Source organism: Dermochelys coriacea, chromosome 4 (assembly GCF_009764565.3).
Source record: "Dermochelys coriacea isolate rDerCor1 chromosome 4, rDerCor1.pri.v4, whole genome shotgun sequence".
Lineage (NCBI taxonomy): Eukaryota > Metazoa > Chordata > Testudines > Dermochelyidae > Dermochelys > Dermochelys coriacea.
The window spans coordinates 67972391-67995570 of NC_050071.1; the positions used below are offsets into that span (position 1 = coordinate 67972391).

Consider the following 23180-nt stretch of genomic DNA (forward strand, 5'->3'; position numbering starts at 1 on the left):
GGCTCTTACAATGGATATAGAAGAAGCTTGTCTCCACCCCATTAGCCAGAATATGAGCCACAGTACTTAGTAAGATTCTTTCAGCTGAAGCAGTATTATCGTATAATAAATCTTCTGCCTTCTGTGTAGCTGTATGCAAATTTAACAAGTAAAATAACTTAGTAGCCACGAAAAATTAGCATGCTTTTGATTTTGTAGCATCCTTCCTAGATGTGCAATCTTCCAGAGGTGATACATCTAGAATGACTATAAGAAATACAGCACTTCCCCTAGAGTGAGGAAAGGGTGGCCTTATGGTTCTGTTAACATGGCAGCATTTTAAAAGAAGAGGACAGATTCTCAGCTGTGCCAAGTTTACACTCCATAGAGCTGAGCAGAGTGGCAGGGAAAGGCGGCTCCTCTGATTCTTTAAATTATGCTGGCTGTAGCCGTCACACACAGACACTGCAGAACTGCTCAGGTCTCAGGTGGAATGCCATGTACTTTACCCCACCCCTTCCTTGTTCCTCCTGATGTCAGGGGAATCTTCGGCTACTCCTTTAGGGTTGCTTTCCACCTGCATTTGTGTGCTCCCTCAGCAATTCCAAGCTGGCAAAGTCAGGGCTGAGATTCTGTTCAAGCAATTATCTAATTTTAAACATGCCTGTGATGCTTTCTTTTGTGATTTTAATCGCTCTTTGAGTCTTATTTTGGGCTGCATGTGTCTGTGTGTATTTTCAAGGTGAATACTGAAGATAGGTACGTGGGTCAAGCAGGTATTAGATGTTGCTGAATATTAACAGGAAGTTTTTTAATAAATGAGAAAGGAATTGTGTATGCAGCAAAATTACAATAGTGAAGACTTCTTACTAATATGTTGTACAAGAAGAAAACGTGCTTCCTTTATTTTTATAATCAAACCAGGACAAAACACTTGGATTCAACTCAGGCATTACACATTCTAAGCTTGGATGTATCTAACAGAATCAGGATGAAGTGGAAACACAGGAAGCTACCAGTTTCTATCCCATCCATATCTAATACTAGCACAGCTACAGTGCCACTACAATGAAGAGTCAATAAGATGGGGCAAAGAGCCAGGTAGAGAGATTAGCCAACTTCTCATAAGGGTTCCTGATCCTTTCCTATACCTCCTCAATGTTAATGTTTACCATGAGATCAAGTAGGGCACACCCCTCTCTAAGCTGGGCCGCTCTTTCATACTACACTTGAGTCTGGGCCAGAGTTTTATGTGAACCTTCAAAAGTTTCATTTCCAGCCTTAAGTCAGGCAAATTTTACACCGCTGTAAAAGCAACTATGATGGTTGAACCTTAAAGGGTCCTCCTACTTTCCTCTCTGTAATCTCCTCCTATCTCCTAGTTTCTGACCCCACCTAATGTACCACACATTTATTTTGGTGCATAAACACTGTAGTGAAAGTACACTTGAGAAACACATAGTATGATAAAGGAAATTTAATCTAACAGTTCTTAGGCATCCTTCTCCCCCTACATGACCTTCTTTCTCTTCCTTTCCTGTGTGCCCCAGGGTGAGCAAAATGTGGACAGTCATAGTAAAGCTGGGTGGGTGGACAAAAAGAATCATAGACTATCAGGGTTGGAAGGGATCGCAGGAGGTCATCTAGTCAAACCCCCTGCTCAAAGCAGGACCAATCCCCAACTAAATCATCCCAGCCAGGGCTTTGTCAAGCCTGATCTTAAAAACCTCTAAGGAAGGAGATTCCACCACCTCCCTAGGTAACCCATTGCAGTGTTTCACCACCCTCCTAGTGAAATAGTTTTTCCTAATATCCAACCTAAACCTCCCCCACTGCAACTTGAGACCATTACTCCTTGTTCTGTCAATAAAGAGAAAAATAGAGTCCATGCTTGCATCTGAAAACACAGTTTGAGTTCATGGATTGGGGCAGCAACTAGGCCTGGTCTACCTGAAAAAGTTACACTTGTTTAATTTAAATCATTTTTTTAAATAGTTTTTCACTTATATTCAGTTCATAACTGAATTTTCTTACTATATATGTGTACAGTACCTAGCACACGGAGTCTCAAAGTGCTACTGTAATATAAATAATAATAATTATTATTTATTGCAGTAGTTAGCAGGGCCCTAAGTATGGATCAGGGCCCAACACAAAACTAAACGATGGGTCCTGTTCTCAAGATCTCACAATATAAGTACAGGATCAACAGGTGGATACAACAAACAAATAATGAAAAGGGAACTATGTTGTGGCTTGCCTAACATATTGAAGGGTGTACAGCACATGATCAACTAATAATTATATCTTACATACAGTAATCTGAAGGAGCACACTGTCTATACTTCTACTGACAATTTTCTTAACCAGGACCATTGGAGCTTACTGCCAGACACAAAGTACACTGTATCACGCCATGTAGTTTCACAGCACATATTCATTTCCTCATTCCACTTCTGTTTATATTTTCATACCAGTTCTTCCCAGAAAAGAAAAAAGATTGCAAGGTTTTCAGTTACTGTACCAATATATTAGGTCTGATTCTCATTTACAGTAAGGCCCACTGCCAGGGGACTCACTGTAAATGAGAAACAGGTCCAGCATATTTTTTAAAAAGAAATATTAACTTTAATGCCTGATTTTCACCTATAACTTCCTTTTCAATTTACTGATGAATTGATTTACTCAAGTTCACTCAGTTTTCTACCCCAAACTCATATACTGGGTTTAAAGGTGTCAGTAAGCTGAAGAGTGTTTTTACTCAGAACACAATCCTGTCAGCTTTCAGATCCACAGACACGCTGCCATGTACTGACTTAATGTGATGTTGGTCTGAAATCCTTCCCTTTGATAGTTCCCTCAGGCGAACTTCTCTGCTTCGCTGGACCTCTTGTTGATGTTACTTTATCCTAATTCTAATCCTTTTAATATATTTTTCCTTCAAATATTGAATTTATTATTATTCCATGCACTTCCCAGGGTCTCTCACTGTGAATGGTGCCAGACTGACAGCCTCGGAAACCAAAGATCTCTATTTATTCACATAACACATCATGGATAGCAGCAGCACAAACTCCCACACACTACCTGCCAGCATACCTCCGTCTTAACCTGGAAGGTAGTTCAGTATTCGTGCTGTTATAGTTCTTAACATATGTGCCAAGACTGCCAAAGTAACGCCAGCTATAAGGCTGTCATGTGTAATATGCACTGACTTGAGACCAACAACTCACTTCATGTAGGTCAATGAACAGACCCAGAGAGTAACACATTTCAATCACTTCAGACCAGAGCTGGATTTGAACTGGTCATCTAAGAATGAACGCCTCCATATCCCATTAGCATTGAGCTATCTGATCTTCCCATTCAATCTCTGGTTCTCGTGCCAGAGTGCAGTGTCTCAAACTTGGTAGGACAAGTCACCATGCAGGAGGTGGGAATCTAGTTCTGTGCAACTAGTGTTTTTAAATGAGTTAGGTGTCATATCTTTAGAAATCTTCCTTTATCAACTATTTTGTGCTATGTATCCCTGCCCCTAACAGATAGCTACTGAGCAGTAGTTATAAAAAAAAAGATCCAAATGACAGCAAGAATCAGGTAAAAAGCACACGTATAATTCACGGCAATTCCTTTTAGTAATATCCAATCTTTCTTATTAGAGACTAACCTGCATACTTCTAAATCATCAGACCAGTCATCATATAAAACAGGAATTTTCTGAACAGCATCTGTCACATTGGGCCCTGCCCCAACAGATTCTCCATTTTCTGGAATTGTCAGAGTATCACTGCCAGAGTCTCTCTCTGTAAAGCCTTCCTTGGCCACTTTATTTTGTCTAAGGTGAGATGAAGACTGCAGCCCTCGGGGGTAGCTTCTGCCCCTGTTTTTTCCACATTTTCTTGAGAAACTCCTTGCCTCCGGAGAGGACACTGAAGACAGTGAAAGGCAAGATTCTTTAAATCTTGAAACCCTTCTCCTCCTGTGATTTAAAGTGTGGTTATCAGAATCAGACACCTCTTGTTTCTTTTCCCCTGTTGTCCCCAGGGTGACAAGTTCAATGGCATTGTTATTTGGAGATCCATCTGGGTTACTGCAAGATCTATTGCTCCTTCTCCCTCTCCTGGGCATTTTGACCTTTTCTCTGGCTCTCCTTCTAGCCTGAGCCCACTGATTCTCATCTGAGGATGATGAATCATATGTTTCCTTGTGCAATGCACTGCATCTGGAGCTTGCAACCACCGGGTACAATTTGCAGTCCTTCCCTTTTCTTTGCTTTTCTGTATGCTCAACATTGTCCCCAATCGCCTTCCTCCGCCTAAACCTTCGTTTCACTTGTTTCTTACCAGACTCCCTACTAGCAGGGGTCAGCACCATGACAGGTGTTGCATGTTCAAACTCATCTTCTGACACATCATGCAAGGTGGTAGATCTAAACAAAGCAGCAGCAAAGGAGAGAGATGGAAAACGGTAAAGAGAGAACAAAAAAGAGAGAGATGAAAACAGAAACGAGTTGATTTAATAGAAAATATGAGATTGAAAAGGAAACATGACAAAAACAAGAGCTCTAAAGAAAACCCAGATATATGTAATTCATGAATAATGCTAGGCAGAAGCAAGAGCTTACTTTTAGCTTATTAGACAAAGAAAAAAACTAATGTTTGACAGACAGATTAAAATGACTGATTCAGCACTTACCTACAGATGTCCTGAGTGGAAGGACATACAGACAACCGTGACTGACTCCTAGGAGCTGTTCCTGTTGTAGGACTGCTTGCCTGTTGAAAAAAGTTAGACAATTTGGACTCTTTGCTCATAAAATACATTGCAGATATTTTACTGCTTTGCCACATGATTAAAAAGTTTAAACAACTGTTGCAGTTGTGCATGGTCTTCTGTTGCAAGCACACAAGTTCGCAAAATACAGGAAGAGTGAACGGAAGTAAAACCTTTTTGAGGAACTAAATATAACTGAAGGGCTGCAGCTCTCATTTGCCCTTGGATATTTTTTTGTTTCAGGAAGAGGCTTTCATCAGCTGAGATTTCATTTTAGTTCTGATCTACTGTAAGTGTTTGATGGGAAAGAATGTTCAAGCAGGCAAATAAGTGTGACGATCCTTGTCAGAATGAAATAAGACACATTGACATTATTGTGAATCAGGATGAGCGCAGAGGCTCAGCTTGCAAACCTGCATGGCATGGAGTGACCAAGCATCATGAATATTAAAGCATTTTTAAAAAGGTTTCCAAGGCAATCAAATCATCTATCAGAGTTGAATGAATGTGAAATTGATGAGCCTGAGAAAGTCCAAAGTTCAGGCTGCAACTCTACAGAGTCTATCACATTCTCCAAACAGCAGGAGAGAGAAATTCAATACACATACAAATCTACTGTACACAATTCCCTTCCTAAGGTTGTCACTGCAATTTGCAAAGTGCATCCAGTAAGAAACATGTTTTGATGGTGCTGACAAGAAACAATTTTGGTCTGCCTGATAGTTTATTGGTAGGGTAGCTGTGGGGGATCCAAACGTAGGTCCTGAGAGATTCCTGGTTTACCAAGGACTAGATCAGGGGCAGGCAACCTATGGCATGCATGCCAAAGGCGGCACACGAGCTGATTTTCAGTGGCACTCACACTGCCCAGGTCCTGGCCACCAGTCCGGGGGGAGGGGAGAAAGGGGGCTCAGCATTTTCATTTAATTTTAAATGAAGCTTCTTAAACATTTTTAAAACCTTATTTACTTTACATACAACAATAGTTCAGTTATATTATAGACTTATAGAAAGAGACCTTCTAAAAACGTTAAAATGTATTACTGGCATGCAAAACCTTAAATTAAAATGAATAAATGAAGGCTCAGCATACCACTTTGAGCTAATTTAGATCTTTCTCTTTACATAAGTTGAAATTCACAGTGAGATTGTGAATTATATTATTTTATTCCATATTGGCCCATCAGGAAAATCCACTGGAGGGCCAGGATTTACCTGAAGCATCCGCAGGTTTGTTTACCTGCAGCGTCCACAGGTTTGGCCAATCGCAGCTCTCACGGGCCACGGTTCACCATTTCAGGCCAATGGGGGCTGTGGGAAGCAGCTGCCAGAACATCCCTTGGCCTGGAATGGCGAACCGTGCCCGTGGGAGCTGCAATCAGCCAAATCTGCGGATGCTGCAGGTAAACAAATTGTCCCGGCCCTCCAGCGGATTTCGCTGATGGGCCACATGCCAAAGGTTGCCGATCCCTGTCCTATGATTTATCAGCATTAAGTTTTGGTTTCTGATCCTTTACATTCTCAGCTCCTATTTAATATTCATTCTTCTCCTGTATGTGGTCTGATTGCCAGCGGATTTCCCTGATGGGCCGCATGCCAAAAGTTGCCGATCCCCGTCATAAGACCTAGATAAGGCAAATATTATATAGACCACACAATCAAACTGACTCCTGCATTACTTTGCCCAGGGCAGGATGTCAATTTTTATTTCGATCAGGTGTGAATTTTGTACTAATGAAAATAAGGAATTAATAGCCCAGGCTAAAAATTGTTGATAGATGCATCAAGAGCTTCCTGCCACTGCAGCATAATCCTGACCCATAACATCTTTAACATTTAATGTCTGGGTCTGTCTCGAGCAGGACCACCACTGTGTTATGATGGACTCAACTGAAAGTTGGGAGCCGAGGTAGGATTTGAAGTAAAGTCTTCATGGGTGAGGGATTCAGTCATTAAAAAAAATAAAAGCTTAGGAATAAAAAAGTGAACTTGATAATGGTGTATGTGAGAAAGCATGTATGTTAAAACTGCTCTTGTATGGATAAGTCCCTTCCGCCTGTTACAAAACTCAGGTGTGATGTGTCGTCAGCCAGATATGGCACATTAAAGTGACTGCCACTGAATGAAAAAGATCAGTCATCAATGGAGAAAATATTTTATTTTCCTTGTCTCTCTAGATAAACAAACATCTTACTTCAACAGTTTTGAAGGAGAAAAGGCAGAGTCAATTACATCTGGGGAAAGAGGATGTTAGAAAGAGCTGGCAGCTGTGTGCTGTGGAATATATTCTTCCTCATCTCAACATCTGTGATAAGCCTTGTTAAGTGATAGATAACTCATGTCTCATGCAGTTTGTCTGACTGCTTACTACAGCATTGTCACCGAGGAACAAAATGAGAGGCCAGTGCCAGGCCAAGCAGCTGGATTGTGCACCAGCAGATGCACAGTGGATAAGGGCATGAAAACAATCTGTCCAGGTCACAGAGCAGCCAAGGAATTGCCATCTGGCAATTGCTCCAGCCCAGCTCATGGGCCCTTACACAGGCTCCCTGCAGGTAGGACAGAAAAGAGATTCCACATAGCAGTGGATCCTCTGCCCTTGGTACTACCGGATCCACCCATTTTCTATACCTGCTAAGCTCTATGGCATGGACACACCTTGCCTGTTCCTCTGGCCTTTTCTTTTTTGGGGTGGATGGATGGGTGGTGGAAAGTGGTGGAGAATTGTCAGAAAAAATTAAGGACAGTTCTTACACGTGAACAATTACATATGTGTTTAGCCGTAAAGAGCTGTGCCCTTTGGTGAAACACTGGAAGTATGAACACAAGATGTACCAAACGGAATCAGATCACAGGTCAGCTAGCACAACATCCTAGGTTAACTTTAGAGTGAAATTCACCCAATATGCAGAAGGTTTAAGTGGGACTTAAATAACGCACAGACCTTGTGCAAGGGAGAATTTGGTTTTGAGCTAATTTAGCTCTTTCTCTGTACATCAGTTGAAATTCACAGCGAGACTGTGAATTATATTACTTTATTTCAGCTGGTGGATCAATCACAAATAAATTCTTCATGATTCACTAGCTGAGTGGTGTGACTGATGACCTGGCATCATGTGCCACTGTTTCTGTTACCTGTTTGAATGACCTAACCTTTATAAATTAATTCTGCTTTTATCCAAAATAAATTTCATTTAAAAACAAAGCCAACTGTATGTTGTGATCGAACAAATCCCAGCCTCTAATTGCTTTCTGCAAACATTTGTAAGAGGAACTTCATTTACAGAAATGTTTGTAAAATGTGAATAAAAATGGGTGACTCTTAATGTGGCTGAATCAAAATTATATTTAGAAATGAGCAAAATGTTTGTCAAGAATTGGCCTAATCCTGAATTAGTCCAAGGTGTACTGAGAGCAGCTTCCGCGATGGAGAGGAAGGATAGCCCACATGTTTAGAGCACTAGCCTGCTACTTCTAAGACAGTAGTTCAATTCCTTTCTCTATTACAGGCTTCCTTTGTCCACAGACAAGTCACTTTGTGCCTCGGGTATAAATAAAATGGAGATAATAATACTTCCCTATTAGAGCTGGTTCTGAGATTTCTGAGGAAACGGCATTGTCATCAGAAAATACTGATTCATCTAAACCTAAGTGTTTTGCTTTGCCGAGGCCCTGCCCCCACTCAACCCCTTCCCCCAAGGCCCCTGCCCTGCCTTTTCCCACCCCCAACCCACCTCTTCCTGCCTCGCCTCTTCCCCACCCAGTTCCACTCCTCCCCCAAGCACGCTGTACCCTTGCTCCTCTCCTCCTCCCCCCAGCACCTCCAGATGCTGCAAAACAGCTGATCGGCAGTAGGCACTGGGAGGGAGGGGGAGGCGTTGACTGATGTACACCTGAAGAAATCCAAACAGAAGCCTGTAAGCTCTGCATGCGTGTGACCCTAGGAGAAGCTAAAGAGACAGCTTTTGGGTCTGGTGCTGGTGAAAGAGGCTTGGGGCTGTCAGGTAAGAAAGTACTCCTTTTGCCTTTGGTTCCTCCTGAGTTTTCAGAAGCAGGATTTTGTAAATTCTTTGTAAATAAACAAGATTGCATCAAAGAACATCCTAGACTCCATAATCAATTTCTACTCCCAACTGGAACATCTTCAGGACTCTGAATTTTGACTAGCCATTCAAGTCAAAATGGGACAATGTTGTTTCCCATTCACTCAGATGGTTAAAGAAGATTTTTAGACTGGTTCATAGTGAGGTTCACTTTCTATTTCTCATACATTAGCAAAATGGTGTTTGTTTGGTTTCCAACATTAAAGGGAAATGTTCAAACCCTGCCAAAACTGTCTCCATTGAATTAAAAAACCAAACCAAACCTGGAAACATTTTTATGCCCATTATGGTGAAACATGACCCATATGCAGGCATAAGGGCGATGCATCATCTAAGCCCTCAAAATAGAGCTTAAGTAGGATTTAAGTGATGCACATGCCTTATACAGATCTTCTCCTCAGTAGTAAATTTCATTCAGTAAGTTCCCCACAATTTTTAACGGAAACCCAAATTTCAGGTTTAAACTGAACAGTGTTTCTTTAATGATATATGAATATCAAACTTAAATGGTGTGTGAGGTTCTAAAACTTAGAGATAGTGTTCTTAACATTTGTTTTGATTTACTTATTATTGCCCCTTTTCAACCTGAATAGCTAGTCAAAGTCTGGGGTCCTGTAGGTGTTCCAGTTGGGAGTAGAAATTGAGGATAGTCAGGTATTTCTTTGATGCAGTTTTGTTTGTTTACAAATATTAATATACAAAATTTGGCGTCTCTGAATACAGAAGGAATCAAAGCAGAAAACAGCTTCTTTTGCTCATAGCACCAAGGGCACTCTTTTCAGCCTGCATCCCTCTGCCCTTCCTCTCTGCAGCTTTCTTCCAGAGTCAGCTGCTCTTTCAGCCTCTCTCTGGCTCTAACTGTTCTTCTGTTTGACCTCAATTTCTGTGTGATCTCTTTCCCACCCCTACTCCAAATAATACTCAGTCAAATTTTCCTGGGCAGGTTCACACACACCTTTTGTGTTAGGTTTGGCTTATGCTTTAACTATGTTAATTGAACTCTGAGTCCACAGCTACCAGTCTTAATGTGGTTTTAACTCAAACATAGAAAGGTTTCAACCAGCTCATAACATTATTCATTAAAGGTCAGATCTTGCAGCCCTTACTCAGGTTGAGTTATGCCTTGGGCCCTGGAGCCTGCAAGCTGTACCTTACTTAAGTCAAAGGGGTTCTGCATAGGTGTAGGAGTCCTTTGTGCAAAGCGGGATAAAAGCCTTAGCATGCAATTCCACTGAGATTGTACAGAGTAAAGTGCTACTCCTTCTCAGGATGGTAGAATCAGATTTTAAGTTTTTATCAAGAAACTAAATTTTAATGAATTAATCCATACAGTTACAGTAACACAATCATCCAGAACAATTGAAGTTGATTACTTATGTACCCCCCTCTACACTGAAAGCATGATAACTTGCGTGGATTTTTCTAATACAATCTCAATCAAGATAATGAATCCTTAAGGGAAAATGTACACAACAGATACCTTGCAAATACATAAACTCAGCATACCACATCTCATTGCTATAATTTGCCATTTGGCACACTATGATTATGTTGAAGTTACTGTATTCATTGAATGGGGACAAGATTGATACTAAGGTCTCTATTTCATTTGGCGAGTAGAATAATGAATTCTTGTAAAGAGTGTATTCCTTTAATACATGTTTATTTCAGACAGCTTCATTGTACGGTGCATTCAAATGTGGAAACTAAACTGGAGGCCAGCTGCATAATTTTATCATAGCATAGTATATCGAGTAGCATAATTAAAGGCGTAATTCAAAATTAAGTTGTCTGACAACCCATTTATAAGTAAGGCAACTCATTTCTTTATGACATGAAGGCTACGAATGTGCTTAAGGGACAGTGCCAACTCCAGCTGATTAGGTTTGGCATTTAAAAAATTACTGTTAAAAATCATTCTCTAGTCACCACTTTCTCATGTCTTAATCAGTTTAGATTAATTCTTCTTCAAAAGGATGCAATTCAATTAACAGAGATGACAGGATGTTTTAGTCATAATTATTTTGAATAAGAGCTGATGATGCACTTTACAAACAGAATAATTGTAAGTAGTACACATTCAGGACAACAAAAAAGCAGGCTGGACTACCATCTGACTGCAGAAAACCCTCTAATATCAAGCATCTCTCTGCTTTAAAAGGCATTCAGTAAACTATCATCTTCCAGTAAAGACAAAATATTCATGGTAGCACAGATAGCAGTGGAATTAATGTATCGTTATTGCTGGAACCCTAAGAACCTCCCCATTAGCTTTCAAATTGTTTCTAGGTCTTCGGTTTGTATGCCACAGACTCGTAAAGCTTCCCAAATGTGTGTCTTCTGTAACTCAGCTATACTCTTGACAAACCATTTCTAAAATATTGCACATTTAAGTTCCCAAGAATTTATGTCACAAGCATGAAGCAACAAGCTCCCTTCTGAATTGGAAAAAAAAAGGAACTTTGAGGTGACCTTATGGAAATGATCAGAAAAGATACATGGTTTCACACTTGCAAAGCATTCAGAACTGAATGGGCAACATGTTTCAGATAACTAGTTCATTTGCCAAAAAATGCAGTTTCAATTGACTCAAAACTATTTCCGAATTTGACCCAAGAGTTTCAGCTGGGAAAAGATTTGTGTATGTGTAGTTTGAATCCCCATTCTAGAGCAGAGAGTTAAACTCAGATTCCCTCTGCCAGCAAGCTATACTGCAGTGGGTTGCTCTCAAGTATTTTCAGAACCAAATGCATTATTCTCCCTGATTCTTTGGTCGCCTGGCCAAACCAAAAATCATTCATCCAGCTCTAGGTTTAAGCTTTGAATTTAGCCAGGCATAAATGGATAACCCATGCAGAACAATTTCACATAAAGGGTAAAGATATGGCAGAATAGGTGAATAAATTATCATAAACCTCCCTCTTAAGTAACACCAAAAGCATTTGTATGGGATGCTTGGTTCAGGATGGTATTTGGGGCTATGATGAAAAGGAAGGTGCTAAGACAGAACCAGTGGCAAGTGTGTTGTCCTAGATGGCTTTGTCCGGTCCCTAAAATGACTTATACTCTTATTCAGATACAAAGTATAGCAGTGATTCATCATAAAATCCTCCAGATTCCCAACACCTGACATATTCAAATAACTGAAACTTCAAGTCCTATTAAAATAATGATACTTTGGGGAACAGATGCCTTAGAGGATCAGCAATGGTTTATGGAGCTTTACACATCTTGATTTGAATGCTGTTAAGGTCAGTAGTCACACAAAGTCATTATTGTTTGATGACTGTTCAGAGACCCTGAAATGAGTTTGTGGTGTCAGTCAAAATCCTGGTGGACATGTATCTATACTACACAATCCATTATTATTGTCTGAGACTTAGGGCATGCTTGGTGCTGCATAGGTGTAAAGGGAATTTAGAATCTAAACTGGACATGGACAGCAAAAGTCCATATTATTATACAGACAGAAAACATGCATGGCTCAAAGCCTGAAGAGTAGAACTTCACGTAAGTCCTGTTTAGGTTTTATTTTGCATAATTATAAAACATGATTGAAAAAATATATATTATCCTATTAAAAAAATTCTGATAAAAAATCTGATTTTTCTATGGAAATTTTTTAAACAACATTTTCTTTTAATTTCTGTAACATTTTGGATTTTTCCTTCACTATCTTTCCCTTTATACTTTCCCCTTCTTTTCAGTGAAAAAGAGGAAAAAACCAGAGAAACTGGGGAATAACAGTTTCATTTTTCTTCCTTTTTTCGATGATTGAAAAAGGAAAAAAGAAGACCCTCAATCCCTCCCAACCCCCTTTATTCAACTGAAAAAGTGTGAAGCTAAGTGAAAAAAGTTTGTTAAAAGATTATCAAGTTAGAAAAGTAATACATTCTTTCACTTTTTAATTTTATTTAACTTTTTTCACACTTTTCAAGTGGAAAGATGTTTTAATGTAAGTGTGAGAAAGTGGGAAAAATCTCTAGTTCTTTCACTTTTATTTCCCCTTTTCCACTAATAAGGAATACAAAAAGTAGTAGTAAGGAGAAAACAGTTGCTTTTTAATTCTCCCTTTCTCTTCCCATTCTACTTTTTTCCCCAGTGAAAAAGGTTTTCCCCCTTACCGTCCTCTTTCTTTCCTTTTCTTTTTTTAAATATTTTCCAGTGGATCAAAGGGAGAGAAAGAGGGAAATAAATTCCCCCCAAAACCCTAAACTGAAAATCAAAGTTTTTCAGGTTTCAAACTAATAAAACAAAATTTAAACCAAAAACAAAATGAAATTTTTGTTTTGTATGTTTATCAAAAAGTAGAAAAATGTTGGAAACAAAATTTTCCTGTAAAAAAAATTGTTTTTGACAAAACTGTATTTTCTGATGTTACTAGAAAAAGATGTTACTAGAAAATTTTCTAACAGTCCTAATCGTGACACTGTTACATTGTCTTGCTACTCTCCGATCTGAAGGACGACCCATCACTGAAGGACGACCCATCCTGAAGGACGACCCATCACTCTCACAGATCTTGGGAGACAGGCCAGTCCTTGCTTACAGACAGCCCCCCAATCTGAAGCAAATACTCACCAGCAACCACACACCACACAACAGAACCACTAACCCAGGAACCTATCCTTGCAACAAAGCCCGTTGCCAACTCTGCCCACATATCTATTCAGGGGACACCATCATAGGGCCTAATCACATCAGCCACACTATCAGAGGCTCGTTCACCTGTACATCTACCAATGTGATATATGCCATCATGTGGCAGCAATGCCCCTCTGCCATGTACATTGGTCAAACTGGACAGTCTCTACGTAAAAGAATAAATGGACACAAATCAGATGTCAAGAATTATAACATTCAAAAACCAATTGGAGAACACTTTAATCTCTCTGGTCACTCGATTACAGACCTGAGGGTGGCTATTCTTCAACAAAAAAATTTCAAAAACAGACTCCAATGAGACACTGCGGAATTGGAATTAATTTGCAAACTGGATACAATTAACTTAGGCTTGAATAGAGACTGGGAGTGGATGAGTCATTACACAAAGTAAAACTATTTCCCCATGTTATTTCTCCCCCCCACTCCACCCCCACTGTTCCTCAGATGTTCTTGTTAACTGCTGGAAATAGCCTACGTAGCTTGTCACCATGAAAGGTTTTCCTCCCTCCCCCCCTGCTGCTGGTGATGGCTTATCTTAAGTGATCACTCTCCTTACAGTGTGTATGATAAACCTATTGTTTCATGTTCTCTGTGTGTGTATATCAATCTCCCCTCTGTTTTTTCCACCAAATGCATCTGATGAAGTGAGCTGTAGCTCACGAAAGCTTATGCTCAAATAAATTTGTTAGTCTCTAAGGTGCCACAAGTACTCCTTTTCTTTCTCCGATCTGTGTGTTTTATCCACCTGGCTTGTGAATGCCTTGGAGCAGAGAATTTTCTTCTTTGTTTACACAGACATTATTTATTCATTAAATTAATTCATTAAATATAAAACACCACCATATTGTTTGTACTATAATCAAGGACCAACATCAAGGACAAGGATCCATTGTGCTAGGTGCTGTACAAACAAGAAAACAATCCTGGTACCATATGTATGCAGGACTTCAACATGTTGTCATCAAAGGACCTGAAGAAAAGCTCTGTATGAGCTCGAAAGCTTGTCTCTTACCAGCTTATTGTCCAATAAAAGATATTGCCTCAGCTACCTTGTCTCTGTGGTTGAATAAATGCACTTTAAAGAGAATTTTGAGTGTATGCAGGGATATTGCTTGGTGTACAAGGAGAAGGAAGGCCTTTCAGGGATAAGGGGAAATATGGAAGAAGGCTAAAAGACAAGAGTGGGCAAATAATAAAAATGCGGTGCTTGTGGATGTGGTGATGCTTGGGAAGAGTCTCAGTTTTGGGAGGGAGAGTTGGAAGGAATGAGAGCAGAAATATAGGAGCTTGAAGGCAAGATTGAGAAACAAGAATTTGATTTTCAAAAGGCACTGAGTACGAAGAGCTCCAGCTGAAGTCAATGGCAGTTGCAGGTGCTTAGCACCTGTGCAAATCAAAGCCTTATTGTGTCATTTTTCACTCAAATGAATACACCAAGTTTATTTCCAACAAATCAGCATTCAAACACAAATTCTAAGTAGTATCATTATCCATCTGTTAAAAAAAAATTAAAAACAAATCAAACAGTATGTCCAATTTTGGCATTGGTATTTAATGGATTTCTTATCAACTTCTCTCTTACTAGGGAAAGTCTATTTCCTCAGGGGTTCAAGTCAAAATTCTGTTCATTGTATAAAATCAAGAAAATTGCTAGCTAAACTTGGAATTACCAGGACTATAGTTTCCATTGTGTGTTTGTATTACAGCAAAGCAATTATTCTGAACTGTGATTCCTTCTTAACTCTTTAGGACATATTTCTCAGTATTATCATTTTGTTAGTAAAAATGTTGCCTAGCTCCCTGAAAAAATAACTATTTCCTGAATAAGCAGCCTAAGCAACTGGACTTGAGTAAAAGCAAAAGTGAGCACAAATTTAGGTTTCCAACTAAACCAAGGGTTATATGAAGTTAATTCCTGAACTTCCATCTCAAGCAACCCTTTTGTCTAACCATCTCCTTCTCCCCTTTCAGCTGCATAACTAATGAACCAGCTTGTGACAAGTCATTTTGTTCCAAGCAGAATTATCACAAAGAGCTGAAAGTTTGTTTAAGAAGTAAAGCCAAATGCCTTTTTTGGGGGGGCAGGGGAGGAGGGAATGGGGTAAGTCAATATTATTATGAATATTTGTATTATGGCAGAACCCCAGAAGCCTCAGTCATATCGGGGAGCCATTGTGCTGGGTACTAAACAAACACATACTGTAAAACGTGTAGATATCAAGAATTTATGGACTACGTTTATTTGCTCTTTCATACCTGTATATACAACTTTTATGTCTCCTAATGCACAGTTGGGGGTGGAGCGGGGAAGCTGAGCAGACTTTGTGCTGACAACGGGATTTAGAGAGATGAGTATCCAATCAACTGGCCTCTTAGGACTGAGACAGAAGGGGCTGGAGCATACAACTACTGGGCTCAAGCTAAGATGTAGGGCTCTTCACAGACTTCTGTAAACAGCTTCCATTTAACCAAATGGTTAAGAAATACAACACTGAGCTCTTACTTTCCCATGCCTGAGACTTTTATTTCTCAATTGATATAAAAGAAAATAAAAGGCATTTGGAGAACATCACCTTGCTGGTGGAAAAAAATAGAAAAAATGCATCCTTAGGCAGAACTTATACTGGGACCTAGCAAAGCTCCACTAGTGCTCATTGTGCTGGCTACAAACTTGGGCCCCAATTCTGCAGGTTGATCCATGAGAGTGGACCCGTGGGCCCACGTAGAACAGCTTGCAGAATTGAGGCCTGGCTCAGCAGCAACATATGTAAATTAATCCTGCAAAAATTATCTGGAAACCATGTAATGTTTTCTGATCTAAAATCAAGAGCATTAATTCCTCCCACTTGCATTTCTTCCCACCTGAACTATCCTCTCTCTTATATTAGCATACAAGTGCTAGATGGCTCACCTGTATTAATGACTATTAACACATCTAGGCGATAACTCCAATGTGCTTGCCAAAATAGGAGAGCAAGAAAAGGGCAAAGTGCTAACAAACACAATCACAAGATACAATGGTTTGAATTATTTTATGTTGGCTTAGATGCAGAAAAATAAATGAAAAGAACAGCCCCATTGCCTTGTTATTTAACAGACTCAGCTCAAGCTCATAGTCATATTTGATGTTGCAAGATTTTGAGTGTTCTCCTTGAAAGCTGCTAGGGAGAGCGCTGCAAATAAAACTGGGTTGTGATTCCACTCTTTGTGGGCTAGATTATACCCTTATTTTACTAAGGGTACATTTACACTACCTGCCAGATTGGTGGGTAGTGATCGTTCTATAGGGGATCGATTTATCGTGTCTGGAGTAGATGTGATAAATCGATCCCTGATCACTCTGCCGTCGACTCCTGTACTCCACCACGGTGAGAGGCAGAAGCGGAGTTGATGGGAGAGTGGTGGCAGTCGACCCTGTACCGTGAGGACGCACGGTAAGTTGACCTAAGATATGTTGACTTCAGCTACACTATTCTCGTTGCTGAAGTTGCATATCTTAGGTTGATTCCCCCTCCCCGCCCCCAGTGTAGACCAGGCCTAAGTCATGTAAGGCAGTAAGAGGGACTAAAGCCCTTTCCCCACCCTCATAAGAACATAAGAACGGCCATACTGGGTCAGACCAAATATCCGTCTAACCCAATATCCTGTCTTCCAACAGTGACTAATGCCAGGAGCCCCAGAGAGAATGAACAGAACAAGTAATCATGAAATGATTACTGTTGCTCATTCCCAGCTTCTGACAAACAGAAGCTAGGGACACCATCCCTGCCCACCCTGGCTAATAGCCATTGATGGACCTATCCTCCATGAATTTATCTAGCTCTTTTTGAACCCTGTGATAGTCTTATAGTCTCCTACTTGGCCTAATAAGTCCCACATGGATCTTGGATCTGGGTCTGGTGAGGAGCACAAATCTGCTCTCTGGATACTCTTCTGTGAGCAAAGGGGCAGGGAGGGGCAATACCTTGGCTACTCCCTTCCTACTGCTGGCTGTTTGTGTGAGAGGTGGGAAGTAAACGCAGCCTTTCAAGGATTGCGGTAATTTATTTGCCCTCAGAGAAAGAGGAGAGCAGGAAAAAATTCCCCAGAGGGAAGGATCTGAGGCACCACAACTCCCCTGGGTCCTCCTGAGGTTGAGAGTGGAATCAGATTTGATATCCTTACTCAAGTTGGAATGTGCCTCGATCTACAGATACTCCCACAGGCCTAGACTGCCTTTGGGCACTGCCCGGAGACAAAGGGTCAGGCATAAGCTGCACCACCCTAGGTCTTCGATTAGCAATGTGCCTCAGACACATCCCTCTGACTCTCACTTCCTCAGAAACAGCTACAAGGATTTCACTTACACTTTTGAAAACACATATTCACCTTAGGACAGAGACCACGCATGGGAAGGCTCAGCCCAACAGAAACATTTCTGGGAAATCTGGGGTCGGGGGGAGAGAGACATTATGGGGTTATGATGAAACCATTTTGTATCTTAACAACAGCATTTGCTTCTCTGAAAGCCATAACAATATCAGAATTGTACATATAGAAACAAAGGCCTTGTCCCTCAAACTCTCCTTCCACAATACTGCCATTGTCTTCAGTGTGATTTCTCTAAGCCGGTGGCCTGTGGGACCAGTGGTGACTAATAAGGGTGCCCAGAGCATGCTTCTGTTGATAGGTACATTTATGTACATCAGGAGTAATACCAAAGAAAACAGTGGAGTTTTGTGAACCACATCCATGTAAATGAGAGCAAAATCAGGCTTGGCCACTCCAGTAGAGTCAGAATGGAGATAAAAAATGGTATTTCACAGAAAATATTTTCTATTTTCTAACCTGAGTTGGTTGAGTGTAATTTGTCTTAGTTGTGTTAAATTGTAACTACACAAGCCTGACCAAGCTAGTGCATAATCACTGAATGTATACTATCAAGTTGTTCATAATGCATATAAAGTGAACAGTATTCTGTCTTTCTTTTTATATGATTCTGTGTGCATTTTAGTTTAATGTGGAGAGTAGCCGTTCTTCAAAAGTCATCAAGAGGATTTTCTCTTCCATGGAGGGCAAATATTATTCTGACAAACAGTTCTGTTTGCAAGACTTTTCTTAAAGTCTCAAAATACTTTTATAAGCTGAGCTTCTTCCAGGCACATTGTCTCCCACAACAGAAAGCTGTATTTCATCTATTTCTTTTTTGATCTTTTGTACTTCTGAGGATGCAGATTGAGGAAGTTCCCCTATCTGGAACTATAAAAAGGAAAGAACATATGTGAACAGTGCTATGTTCTCTGTTCAAGAATATTTTATTCTTTTATTTAAAAGAAGAGAGGGCAAAGGGGCTACCAAATCTTGAAAATATCTATGTGAAAGGATCTCAATGCGCCAATAAGAATTATGGGGCTGCCACATTTTTAAAGAGACAGTACAGTATCACAGAATGCAGCAAAACATTTTGGGGTCTGTGATGCCGGCTAGCCAGATGCCAGCTTATGCGGTGGTCCCCATGTCTCAGCTGGACACTGACAGCTACATAGCTAGAATCAGTCTGGCTCACTTGTGGGTTCACATTTGATAAAGTAAGTATTAAAATGATAAGAAAGTATTTAGACTATTGAATGCTTGTGAGTTGCTGCATGCATTAATGTCCTTTGTAATATTAAAATGTAATATTTGAGTGGTTGCACTGTGAATAGCCATACAGGAGAGGGACATTAATTAGTATGAAGAGCTGCTCTTCTAGCATGAAGAGCTGCTCCTTCCAAAAGAGGAGACCCAGCAATACCAGCTGGGCTAGGGTTGGATCTTACAACTGGAAACTCCCTACATATGGATTGATATACGGTCTGCAAAAGGACTGAAGACACTTATTGCTTTTCTCCCCTCATCCCCGTGAAGATGAGAGTGGACTGCTTCCATCAGCTGAGTTTGCACCTCAGCACACATGGCACAAGGGGGATAAAAACTCCAAGCCAAAGGAACTAAGGATCTCTGCTTCTTGGATTCTGGGTGTGCAAGGTGTTTCTAGACATAAGCAAGAGATCCCCAGCTGTTTATCCTGGGTTAGCCCTAAAGGACAAATTAAGCTTGTTGATTACCAAAGCCTATATTACCCTTTGAGATCTACAGCTATAACTCATTTGTGTATTTATGTTTCTTGTTTTAACCTTGTAAATAACTCTCTAGTTTCCTTTTCCTATTTAATAAATCTTCATATAGGTTACTATCGTATTGGTTATAAGCATTGTCTTTCATGAGAGATCTAACATGCAATTGACCTGGAGCAAGTGACTAGTCCTTTGAGATTAGGAGTAACCAGAATATTGCTGTGATTGTTCATGTAAGGGACCATGCATCACTGAGATTCACTCACCTGGGTGGAGGCAGGACAGACCAGAGTACCCAGGGGACTATCTGTGACTCCATCTTAAGGCTATTAAAGTGTCTGAGGAGTTTGCACTTGGTGCAATTGATTGGTGGAATCTAAGTTCAGAACTCACCAATCTGGGGTTTGTGCCCTGATTTTTAACAGTATGTCCTGAGGTTTGTACTCATGCTCTTGAGTCACTATTGGGATCATCAGAGGGTCTGTACAGGGCAAACCACCACTTAGCAGGACTGGGACCTTATATTTTCCATATTGCTCAACAATGAAGTAGGCACATCAAATCTGATAAAAGTGTATACAATAAAATATGTTAGGGATAGGCAGATCAGTCCCTCAATTCAATGGATTATTATTCAAAAGCCTGCTTGAAAACAGGACATTTTACACAACACAAACAACATAAGAATCATGGTTACTCTGATGCTATCAGGACTGCTTGATACATAGGGCTATGTATATAGTCTTATAGCTCAGGGCATCATCTTTTTCTCTAAAAGTATCTAGACAAGAAGCATATTATTTTAAGATGTGTGTGTGTGTGTGTGTGTGTGTATAAAATCTCTCTCTCTCTCACACACAGACAGAGTTTGGTTTAGATTTGTGAGTACATGTCGCCAACTTGCATGAACTTCAATTGAGTGATAAACTATTGTTTGTATGTTCAAGATAAACTAGGCATTTTGATTACATAAAACAATCTGTATAGAAGAATGCATAGTATTTTTTCAAACACACACACCATTTCATTAGATCAGCAGTTTAAAACAGGTCAAGTGTAACCAAAAAAAAAATTGAAAAATGCATTATTCTATACTGGTAGGCCCTTGAAGTTGAAACATATTCAATGCAATTTTATTGAGAAGTTCAAACGTCAAGCAGAGACTTAGGAAAACAAATGCTGTTGTCATACACGTTGTGAACTTACTGTAAATAGTACATTCTACAAACAGCCACTGTGTGTTTTCTGAACAAATTCTAATATTTACATCTAATAGGAAAAGAAACAGCAATAATTTTGAATGTTGCTGCATCTAATTTTAACTACATATGCTTTATTAACGTTTGCAAGAACAGTCTATTTTTCTAAGAATGTGTTTGTCACCATAGGAGTTTTAGAGTTATAATGGTTTAATACGAGCTACACTTCAGGTCTACTCCATACTTTTTGATATTAACTCTTCTGTTTATCAGCAGGAGTTATCATTTAGGTGACTAAGCTAATATTTACTCTAATATATTTTAATGCTGGTTTTGTATACATAATAATAACAACTGACGACAGCTTTTGAAGCATAATGACATTTTAAGATTTATACATTTTTGTTTTTTTTAAGAAGCCATAAACAGTTATTACATAGGGATAGGATATGCTCGCTCTCTTACACATTTGATTAAATAAGGGCCTTATTATACCTCAGATTTATGCATTATCCCCATCGGACTCAACTGCGAGTTATGTTTAAAAAAAGATGGAACATAGCCCTTTGAAAAGTCACAATAATTCAGAAGAGAATAGCCATTCAAAGGATTAGTGCAAAATTTGGAAAGGCCTATTAAGAATCACAAACAAGGGCCAATTGCCAGCTACATGCTGCTACTGTACTAAGGTATGTGGGATTAAATATTTCTAATTGTAAACCCCAATCCTACAACTGATAGTGAGCAGATGCAGCAGGCCAGCCTATCAACTGCAGGATGTGAATATAGATACTTTTTTTTTTAAGAACACTCCCAGTTCTGTGAAAAATACATATTCTTTTCTAAAATCTAAGTCAGCAGTGGTTATTTTCATAAAGAGACTGCTCAGAGTAACAAAAATAAGTCTATTCACAGAATTGCAAGTTGGAAACTTGCTGCCTTATTTAACTGTATCATACCACAGTGGTGGGAAAATGCCCCCTGACTAAAATGCAAAGTAAAGGAGGGGCAGAGCATAGCTCCATCCCATAATACACTAGGTAACCCAGTTAACACTATCATGACCACTCTATTACAATGATACATTCTGATAGCGTGTACTGTGCATTCTCAGATAGCTGCACTGTTAAGGAAATGTGCTGTTTGCAGCTATAGAAAAACTACATTATGCCTGGCATCTTGAGTTTTGCTTCTATTGTGTAAATCAACCACTTATATTGTGCTACGGTATGCTTCACACTTGCACCTCAGAGTGCTATATATAGGGTAAACTAAGAATTTGAAAACCCAGGCGGAAGAATCTTCAGTTTTGATTGAAGGAATGAAATGGCTCTCCATACTTCTAACTTAGGATGGGTAGAATAGACTGTAAACTATTAAAAAAAAATCTTCCATCAGTGAATTCTACTTGAACCATTTTTTAACCCCTTAGACAGAAAGCAGTGTGTAACCGGGTATATAGTGAATCTTTACAAATCTTCCTCTAAAACAGTATCTAGGACAGATGCTTCAAAATACCAAATCATGTGAGGTCAGTAATTTGACATTTTTAATTTAATCATTAATCCAAACATTTAGCAGATATATCTTTGACATGCCAGTGCCCCTTTTGTTGTTGTTTATAATATCATGAGAAGAGACAAAATTGACAAATATTTGGTGACAAAAATATTAGATAAGGTGAGGTTAAAGATACACCAAAAATCAATTCCCTCTTTCAGTCTCTGTCCATTGAGTGTTACTGTTCTCCACATTCTAAACCACGCAATGAGTATTACCACACTTCATCTATCTCCCTCCCTCCAACTATAACTCAACTGAGTTTTATATGACAGACCCTATAATAGGCTCCCAAAGAAAGAGCATTCTAGTGCCTGTGCTGGGCTTTTGAAAAGTAACTGAGCTGAGCAAAATCAGACAATTTACTTTGAGTCTGAATTTCTTTTAATTGGAAAATAAGCACAAACCTCCCACCAGGGAATTTTTAAGACTTTCTGCATGGAGAGCATATAGCTTCCGTCACTAACTAAGGGGCACTTGAATTATAGTGAACATGCAGAAAGATAATTACAATGTGTTAGAAGCATTTCTCACAAGAAGCATTTTAGTACAACCAGTCAGTCTCACAAATACATATATAAACATATCCTCAGAGGGTTATATTTCAAAGACAAGATTTGAATGGAAATGGAAAGAATGGAAAGAAATGAATCCACCAGATCTTTCTCACATCATCATACCCCTTAAATAATTCAGACATTTAGTAAGACAAAGAATAGTCACGGAGAAACGACACAGGCAGTGAAGAGAAATATACTTTCCAGTGGTAAGAGGCTAGATACTTTATTTATTTAGATTTAAATAAA

The 23180-nt window shown here is 39.6% G+C and overlaps 1 protein-coding gene across 5 annotated transcripts in view; it reads right to left on the reverse strand.

Annotated features, from left to right (window-relative positions):
- The window catches only part of MARCHF1 (membrane associated ring-CH-type finger 1), a 484877-nt gene that overhangs the window by 63036 nt on the left and 398661 nt on the right, over window positions 1-23180 (reverse strand). For 4 of the 5 annotated variants that reach the window (XM_043513291.1, XM_043513293.1, XM_043513292.1 and 1 more), the window contains 2 exons: window positions 4675-4754; window positions 3647-4408 (listed from right to left, as the gene is read on the reverse strand). In XM_043513291.1, coding sequence (XP_043369226.1) covers window positions 3647-4408; window positions 4675-4754 — 842 coding nt within the window. The remainder of the gene's footprint in view (window positions 1-3646; window positions 4409-4674; window positions 4755-23180) is intronic. The other variant, XM_038398892.2, reaches the window with a different exon arrangement.